Source organism: Corvus brachyrhynchos, unplaced genomic scaffold (genome assembly GCF_000691975.1).
Source record: "Corvus brachyrhynchos isolate BGI_N302 unplaced genomic scaffold, ASM69197v1 scaffold1359, whole genome shotgun sequence".
Taxonomy (NCBI): domain Eukaryota; kingdom Metazoa; phylum Chordata; class Aves; order Passeriformes; family Corvidae; genus Corvus; species Corvus brachyrhynchos.
Genome location: NW_008240086.1, coordinates 139,851 through 149,534, shown reverse-complemented (window position 1 = coordinate 149,534; position 9,684 = coordinate 139,851). Strand labels below are relative to the sequence as shown.

Sequence of the window (9,684 nt, the reverse complement as noted above, 5' to 3'; positions counted from 1 at the left end):
GGGGGTGGCAGACGGGCCGCGGCCACCGCCCGCCCGCCTCGGACGTCACAAGTGCGTCTCCCTGCGTGTCGTGGCATTACAAGCAGAGAAATCACACCCCGTTGCCACAGCAACATCACCAGCTGGGGCGTGCCGTGCTGCCATCCAGCAAGCAGCGAGGGGACCCCGGGAATGGAGGGGATGCTTCCCTGCCCCAGAGGAGAGTAAGGGTCCCACCCAGCCCCTGGGACCCAGGGATGCCATCCTTTTGCCCAGGTGCAGCGATTTGTGTACTTCCACTGCCTTAACAGTAACATTTATTTTTTTAACCTTAATAGTAGTTTAATCCTTCTCCTAGGGAGGGCTTTGCCTCCTGTTTTATTCCAGGCACGGCTTTCATAGAAGCACGAAACGTTAAGGGATTGGAATAGACCTTACAGATCATCTAGTCGCAACCCCCCCTGCCACAGGCAGGGAATCCTCCCACTACACCAGGCTGTTTCCAAGCCCTGTCCAACGTGGTTTTCAACATTGCAAGTTTGGGACAGCCGCAACCTTCCCGGGCAACCTGCTCCAATGTCTAAGTACCCTCATAGGAGAGAACTTCTTTCTAATATGTAACCTATATTTCCCTTCCTTTAATTTGTCCCCATTCCCCCTTGTCCTATCACTACAACGCATTCTCTTTCCGCACATTCCTTCTCAGCGCTCATCAGCACTTAAACCAAAGGACTCAAGAGTAAAAATCTTTCATGAAATGAGTGTGTGCAAAATCCTTGGGCAAATTCTGTATGGGTGCCTCCTCCTTATGTTTGCTGAAATTACTTCTTTGGCACTTCCTGTATTTATTCCTTGGTGTCTGGATGGCCCTGTTCCTGTTGGGTCCCAAAGCTCTGTGTGTCGTAAAATGGGGTTAATGGGTGCTGCAGACTTGGACTGACTCTCAGCAGAGGGTTGAGCCTTTCTCCTTGTTCTTCTAGAGGGATGGTGGGTAAGTGCCACTCAGCAGTGACCTCAAGGTGTTTCTTCATTACCTTCTAGGGGACTGAATCATTTCACTAAAGGACTTTGCAGGCAAGAACACACAGCTGCAGTCACATCCTATATTTACAGCTTTATCATGGAAAGCCTCAGTACTCCAGGCCTGATGTGTCATGAAGCTGAATTATTAAAAAGTGCTCTCTGCTAGAGTAGAAGCAACTGGACAGAAGGAGCCTTTCTCATCAGTATTCCCCAGGTGATCAGGGATCTGGCTATGTGGCATGAGGATCTGCTGATGCTCCAGAGGGGTGGGGAGCTGAGGAATGAGTTTACTGGGAGGTTTGCTGGAATCAATGTTTGGCTCTGTCTGGTGCTGGTGTCTGTTTCCTCTCACCTCAGCATGTGTGACACGAGTGAGCTTTAAGCCAGGCACAAAACATTGCTCAAGGGCTGTCTGCCTTCCCCCAAGGAATGAGCAGCCCCACCTAGGCTGCCATGACAAGCAGGTACTTCAGCCCCTTCAACAGGAGGCAGTGCTGCCTTTTCTCCTGCAATCTCCTGTTTCCATTGAATTTAGACTGCTCAGTGGTGATGCAGGTGAAGATTTGCTATGTGCTTGAGGAGTTCAGTGTGGAGTTCCTCATAATAAGCTACTTGCTGAATAGGTCCAGTAAACACTTTGAAGAGCAAAAACTGGAGAGTTTTTATGAAAAATAATTCAGTGTAGTGGCTAATCTGCACCTTGAAATGTAGGGATAGTCAAAGCAACTCTTCTTTAGCCTAGGTCCACTCAGGATCTTTGTCTAGTTAAACCCCCTGAAGCAGGACTCAAATTCAGCCTCACTTGCCTCTGTGCTAAGGATGGAGCTCCCATGAGACCCTGCTGGGCTATTGGAGACAGCTTAATAAACAAGAAACATAGTGAGACTTGCATTAAGCACCTGAATAGATAAAATAAGGAATTAAAGACATAATTCATAGTGTAATTGCTACAAATCTCTGGCATGGCAAAACCAGTGCATCTTGCCCAGCATACTTCTTCTAGTAACTTTTTCAGTGAGTAATCTGAATTTCTTAAAACCAACATTGTTCCTATGCTGACAGACCCAGCAACCAACCATTCGGAAAAATCTCTTCAAATTAATAACTGACAACAGACGTGCCTCTCTTGTCTGCTCTTGACCATAAAAGGATGTATTTAAAATACAAGTAATTTGGAAAGGAGAATACAGTATGGTCAGCTTGTTCTTAAATAAAAATCTGTTTCTTTCAAATCAAAGCCAGGGAGTGCCTGCCAGTTCTCTAACATGCTGCATGTTAGAGCATGAAGTGTGAAACTTCAATTGAAATATTACTGAAAGGAGGGTTTTGTGGTTAGTAAATAATACCTTCTTTGGACAATTGTGTGCTGGCTGCTCCTGTTCTTTCTGTACCAGAGGAATTGACTGAAACACCTCATTCTTTGTAGCAGCATGCTGGCTCTAGATGCTGAGTGAATATAATGAGTTGGTGATTGAGGGCCCCTCTGAGGGATGCCACAGCAGCCCAGCACTCCTCTCTAAACACAAGGAGCTGTTTCAGCAGTGCAAGATGACACTCTTCCCCTGCCCCTGGAAAGAGATTTGCATTGCAAAAACTACCTGAGCCTGACATTGTGAAATCGTTCCCCTGTGTTCCATGTACCATAAAAGAAGCCCAGCTGAACTGGGAAGGATGAGCCTCACCCAAGCTACATGCAGCAAACAGCTCCAGGAGACAGAGCTGGGGAGCAGGAAATGTGTGGGAAAGCCATCTGCTGAAGGCACTCAGAAACAGCGTGAAAGTCTTTTTTCATTCACTTCCTGACAAAGCAGTAATATGTTGCCTCATTATAGAAGACAACTGCTTGTTATTATTATTTGCATTAGTAACTCCTAGAAGCCCAAAGGTGGGGACAGGACTCTTGCTGTGTTACCTGCTGTGGGCACATGTAAGAGGAGACCTTTCCCTATACACACTCCCCCATAAAAGGACAGAAAGCATACGATTATGGTTTTTGTGTTTTTTCTCTTTCTTTTTTTTATCCTAGTGGGGAACTGAGACAGATGGGAGAGACTGAAGGAGCTGGAAACAGAACTTGTAATAATTCCCAAGCCTTGACTTTCTCAGCAGAACTGTTCTTTGACTCCTATGGTCAAGAACAGACAAGAGACTCCTATACTTTATCTCTGATATCACCGGGTCCTGGTGAGTGGTTTGTACTCTGGTACACTGCTCATCAGGAGCTCTACAGTTCTTGGTAAACTCAGCATTTAGCTTGGTGTGGACACACTGCTGAGAGCTCCTGCACCCTTTGCTGTGCTGAGGCAGGGGGAAGGAAATCAAAGCAATGTGCAGAAGGGATTTTAATCATCACATAGAAAATTAAAAAATACTGTGGAGGTCTTAAACTTGCTCTTTGGCATTTTGATCATGTCTTTCACTGTATGCTCCCAGTCCAGCCAACCAAATTTTCCCCATGGTTTAATGCTGTTCTAACCTCAGGCTAAAAGCAGAGAACCAAAGGCTGTATTTCAAGATGAGGCAAAGTTCCTTATAGCCTACTTACTATTATTAGATATTTAAAGTTCTCCTATATCATCACCTCATTGGAAGACCTCAAACCATTTTAAGGACCTTATTTCAGCCTCTTGGTGACAGAGGAAAAAGGCTAATTTTTAGATGCTGGAACAGACTTAAAATTCCTATCCTTAAGTTTTCCTTATCAGTCTTTGCTAGAACTGACAATGGATTTTTTTCAGTCCCATGCATTAATTGCAAGACAGAACTTTCCAGATTCCTTTGCTGTCCTTGTGTGGGTGTGTGTGCTTGGTTGGTTGGCATTTGTGCCAGGTTTAGACAAACTGAGTATGTGCTTGCGTTGCCTTTTCATCTCTGGGGAAGGCAGGGTTAAAAAAATGTCCTAAAGCCTAATTACTTGGTGAAAGAATGGCAGCAGCAGCAGGAAGAAGGAGGGGCAGGATGAAGGAGATGGTGGCTGCTGCCCTGCTTTGAGGGAAAAGAGGCTGAAACCCAGGGAATCCAGAAGAAACAAGCAGGAACATGTGGGGTGGCAGCTCCTGAGGCTGACTGTCATTCAACACACAGAGCCTAGTGCCTTCTCCAAGAGAGAGATGATCAAGTGTTGTTAAATGGGGCCACGAGGTGTTAATTGTTAAAAACTGTAGAAATTCAAATTTAAAGAGCCAGTACCTACTACTGTAGAATGACTCTACCAGAGAGAAGCCCGTCTTTCTGTCCTGTGAGTGAATCAGGATAGAGTGTTGGATGGGGCAGACTTGAGGCTCTGAATAAGGCTTTCATCACCTTATCCCAGACTTCTCATAACCCTCTGCTCCCAAACAACCCACAGTGACACAAAAGGCAGGTGCAAAATGCAGAACCAGGAACACAAGGAGGGTACCACCAACACCTTAAAGGTCACAGAAGCTGTAACAGCACCTCTTTGTAGGACTTTTCCTCTCCCAGTGCTCAGTTCATGACCCCAGGCAAGACTCCAGCCTATGGCAATATGGCTGTGGGCAAGCACATCCATGCAGCTCTATTTGTCCTTTTTATTAATTGGAAGCCTAAGTGGTAACAGGAGCCAGAACTACATGGGTGCAGGGTTTAGGCAGTACCACTGCCTCAGGGATTACATGTGTAACCTCTTCAGAATAAGAGACCAGACACATGAGACTGCAAATGCACTATGGAGCAGCAAATATGGAATATTAAGTAGCCAGGAATCAAGTGCTAATATAATGCTGGGATTTTAAAAAGCCTCAGCTAAAGCCCTGAGAATGACAACAGACCGTTCCCCACTCTCTTTCAATTTGTCCAGGTTTTCCTGACTGTGGGAAGACTGTTTACAAGCTTGCTATACCCGTTGCTATATTTGAATTACTGGCAAGTTTTGGCCAGGTGACAAACTCAATGAGCACTGAATCGCGCCTCGGCAAACATGAGCTCTGTCTCTATCAGAGCTTATCTGCATTGGAGAAAAACTGTCCTCCAAGCTGGGAGCAGGGCTGAGCTGGAATGGGAAGGGCAGCACCAACACTCATCTTTTTTGAATGTGGCAGTTCTGAAGTGGGTCAATGAAGACTATTTCTGGCACTAATAGGGAGTTAAGGGAACAAAACCCACACTCGGACACCACATGCTGGTAGACTTAACTTGGTGGTTCTTCTGACAAGGCTTTGTGGAGTGCCTCTCTGAGCATCTGACTGTGAGAGGCTCCTGTAGCACAAGCGTCATGTGAGGATAATCCCATGTGGTTGAAAGCCCAAAACAAGCTGTCTGGTTTGCCTCTCCCATCTTCTAGTCCATTCTTCCAGTTTGTGCTTATGCTGGGACCATAACAAATCTTACATTCCCCAGTCAATGACAGAAATCATACATACACAGAAAATTACTGAGAGTCACCAGATCTGATGGGAGCCAAGCTCTTAGCCCTGGATAAGAAACCTGACACAACACAGGGCTTGTGCAATCTTGGGTGGAATTTCTCATTCATGGTGTATATGGAATATACTCTGTCCAGATCTGTAGCTCACTTGGGACACATTGCTTTAAAAACATGGATAAACTTAGCAACATTCCTGAGTAAGGAAGATTAGGTCTTTTTGTATTTTTTTTTAAAGCCAGTTAAACAAATTGGACTAAATGACTTCATTGATCCGTGACAAGAAAATCTACAGTGGAATGAGGAATGATTTCCTCAAGTGTCAGTACAGAGTGTCATACCCAAGACTTGCTCTTCTCACCTCCAGAGGCACAGGACAACCACATACACAGCTTGAGTGAAGACCTGTACATTTGGCCCACTTCAGAGTCTTCTGGTCCTAGTGTTGTGGTTGAGGTGTCCACCCTCCCATAGGTAAAATCCACATGTCAGCCCCAGAGACTTAGCTCTGACAGAATCTAGTCTGAGAGATGTTCTTACAGCATGAGATGGGCCTCTTCAGCATGAATCTGCGTGTGTGTTTTTGTTCTGTGCTGTTTTGGGAATAACTGATAACAAGCAAATGCTTTTGTCTGCTAGAGTAACTGTGTTCTCAAAAATTAAAATTATGGTTTGTAGTAACTGTCCAGTGGGGAGAAAAAAAACCAAGGTTCTTAATTCCAGAAGACAGGTTAACTTCTGGGGGAAGGAGGCAGGAACTGTTAAGTCTTTTGCTGTCAGAAAGAAACTCATGCTGCAAGTATTCAGTCAATTAGGCTGATTTGTAGCAGCCTCACTATAAATCCTCTTTCATTCAGAGGCAAGTTAAGCTCTTTGATGAAACATGCCATTCCAAGGAATTTCAGTAGGTTCTCACACATCTAACCATGGCAAAGTTATCTGTAGTGACACACCATCCGAGAATGATATGGTATGTTCAATTCTACAACATTACAGCCAACGTATCTCAAAAAAGGGAGACCTGCAAAAAGCCTTTCACCCCACTGTTGCAGATTAGCCTTTTTCTTGCATGCTGCATTTGTTCAGCCTAATAGTAAATTAGAAAGAGATTTTCTAAATCAGTTCTAGATACAAAAACAGTTGAGACAACTATGCAGTAAATGACCACTCAACCCAGAAACACAACTGTTTTGCCAAAGAAATGCATCACTCCTTAGAGGTGTCAAATCAATTTAAAGGCAGCATGTCTTATTGGGACACCTGTGTAACATGACCAGAGGCAGAAACCTTTGTTTTCCTGGAAGCGGGGAGCTTTCTCACTCTTTTGCCCCAGAGGTGGATGATAGCAGAGCTGTGACCCTGTCCCGTGCCCAGCTGTGCCACCCAGCTGACTCACCCTGCTGAGCTGGTCCAGGAGTCTTTGGTTCTGCTCAGAGAGTTCCTGGACAGCACGCGTTTTCTCCCGGTCGGCTTCGCGCAGGTGGACCTGCTGCTTCTCCAGCTCGTCCTGCAGCTGCTTCACGTCACTCTCCAGTTCAGACACCCTTCCTTCCCACTCTCCTTCCTTGTTCTCAAATCGCCGCCGCAATTCATGTTTCTCTTGTTCCAGGTGCTAAATGATGGGGGAGAAGAGGTTAGGAAGGGAGGGAAAAAAGGTGAATGTCTCCTTTTCCTCATCTATGCTAGGGCTAAAACCTTGTGCAGGAAAGAGAATGGTGCTAGAGTGTGACAATGCCATGAAGATGGCAATTCCACATCAGGGCAGGTCACTGGCACTAAAGCCATTTTCCATTTCCAGCAATTGGCCTGTCCTTTGCCTCTGGAGTTCAGCACATTGAATTTTCACTGAAATAACTGCCAAAAGAGTAAAGTAGGCTGCATGTCAATAGGCAGAATATATAGGTCAGACAGAGCAATTGATTTAGCAGAGCCCGTCTTAACTCCAAAGCAATATTTCAGTGGTCAGTGTCATAATTCTTTTTAAATTGCCTTTATAGTCAAAATGCACAAACTGTACCCTTACTGTTGGTGAGGAATGTAGATGAGGCATCCTTGTTGTCATATGGGTCTCATGAACAACAGCTGAATCATCTATCCATTTGCTCTTTCTATTTCTGACCTAATTAGTTGTCTGAGAGTTTGATAGTGCACAGTAACTCCACTGTTTGATGCAGTCCGCTCTGGAATGGCAATGGATGCAATGAACTGGTTGCTATAGACATTATGTACGTGCATGTTCTGGGTTCAGGTTTCTTAGAAACCACTCTCAGTTCTAGAGACTCTGCTCTGCTTTGGATTGGCTGGAAAATGAGGGACAGTACAAATCTGGTGAAACTTCTGCATGTTTTACAGGCTCAGTTAAATGAGGACTTGACTGAAACAGAGCTGCAAATCAGGTCAAAGTAAATTTATGTTGTGCCCATTTGAAAGAATTCCTGCTCCAAAACTCTGAGTCTGAATTTCCCCTGGTGACTGAAGCCACACATTTACTTTCAGAACAGTCACAGATTGGGGACATGGGCACATCCCAGGATTAGCAGGGAAACCTGAAAAGCGGGAGTCCTCTCCTTGTTGGTTGTCCTCTGATGCCCAAAATAATCTCCTGCTACTCTCTCTCAGATTCCCCAGTCTTTTAGGAATGTGTCTTAGAAAAGAACAGAAACGCAATGGGTCAAACAATGGTAGCACTTGCCTATTTCTCCCAGGTGAATTGCTCCCTGATGAACAATTCCCATGGCACTTCTGATAGGAGGGAAAAATAAGCCTGCTAGGCAGAAAAGAAAATTGCACTGCATTTATGTGAAGTGGCTTTTTATTGCTTGTTGGAAACACAGGCTGTGAGGGGGCTGTTTCCCCTGGGTGCCTATCACTGATGACACAGAGCCTCCCTGGCAGGGTCCCTGTCACCTTTCCGAGCAGGTCTGAATGTCAAAACCCTCCAGTTCCTCTCCGGCCCTCTGGTCTGTGTATTGCTAATCTTCCACCTTTTTAGCTCTGCCATGCGGATGCCATGTTTTCTCTTTCTTCACCTGAACCCCAAATTCTTTCCTATGCTCCTTCCAGCTCAGTGTAGCAGCATTTTGCTTGTGCCCTTCTAAATTGTTCTGCAAATTCCCAACTTACATGAAAAATCCTTAAATATGAGGGAAGGTTGATTAAAAACAGTGCCCCATAGCAGGGGATTTCCCCATATTTCAGACACTAAAAGAGTAAGCATCCTTGCAAATGAGAGCTAAGCAGTAATATAAGTATTTTAATGCAATAGGTAGGAATGAGATCCCAGCAGCTGGCCCATGACAACCATTGCAAAGAAATCTTGTTTGTAGTCCAAGCGTGGCTGGAGCAGCCACAATTTCACTTTTAGTGGCATGCTGAAAATTCTGTCTTTTATAGCTCTGCCTCTTTCACTGCTAGGCAACGTTTAGAAAGATCCAGGGCCTTCTCTAAATGGAAGATGGAACTTCAGCCTGCAGAGGAGCAGTACCGCAGCTGAAGTGCCCCAGACACCCAAATGTGATTCAGAAGCCACTGCTAAGGCTTGTCAATCATTTAAAAAGCACTTTAATCCTTCACTGCAAAAGAAAATCTCCACTAGACACAGCCCACATAAATGGCCATCACAAAGGCTGGAGTTACAGGGAGGTGAAGAGCATCAAGTTTATTCTGTTGTGACAGAGAAACCAGAAGAGTGCAGTGGGGCACAGAGACGCTGAATAACCCAGATGAGCTGTGTTGACTAGTCCCTCCTGCCTCTGCCAGCAGCTGTCTCCTCTAGCCTGCCCTCACCCCACCACCTGCAGGGCTGCAGATCTGGAGAGGGGATTTCTGCACGTAGTGCTGATAGGGCAAACTGCTGTCCTCAGTAGGGGAGTTCCTTGTTTCCTGAGTGTCTCTCCATTCATGAGCTGTTCATTGATTTTTACACAGAACTTTTTTCTAGAAGATGTTTTCTTCTGAAAACAGCTTCTCTTCAACTTAACTGAGCTGGGCTGGTCCTCATCTAAAGAGATGAAACCAAGGGGAGAGTTTCCCAGCTGATATAGAGCATTCATACTGTAAAATGCTTGGACACAGCAGGCTCCTTTGTGTCAGAGGAACAGCAGTATTAACTGTTTTAATCCCTTACAGAAGATAAAACTCTCTAGGATCACCTAGCAGAATTTATTACAGAACTTATATTTCATGATTAGAAATGGATTTAAATTCAGGCTGTGAAGTGAAAGGTTTGCCAGAGTAGGTGTATGGCAGGGATGCTGTACCTCAACAATGAAACCACAAAACTAGAACATATTTAATCT

The 9,684-nt window shown here is 45.0% G+C and overlaps 1 protein-coding gene across 1 annotated transcript in view; it reads right to left on the bottom strand.

Moving 5' to 3' along the window:
* Window positions 1–9,684, bottom strand: part of BICDL1 (BICD family like cargo adaptor 1) — a 48,957-nt gene that overhangs the window by 37,427 nt on the left and 1,846 nt on the right. The window contains exon 2 of the mRNA XM_008641642.2: window positions 6,783–6,998. Within this exon, the coding sequence (XP_008639864.1) occupies window positions 6,783–6,998 (216 nt within the window). The remainder of the gene's footprint in view (window positions 1–6,782; window positions 6,999–9,684) is intronic.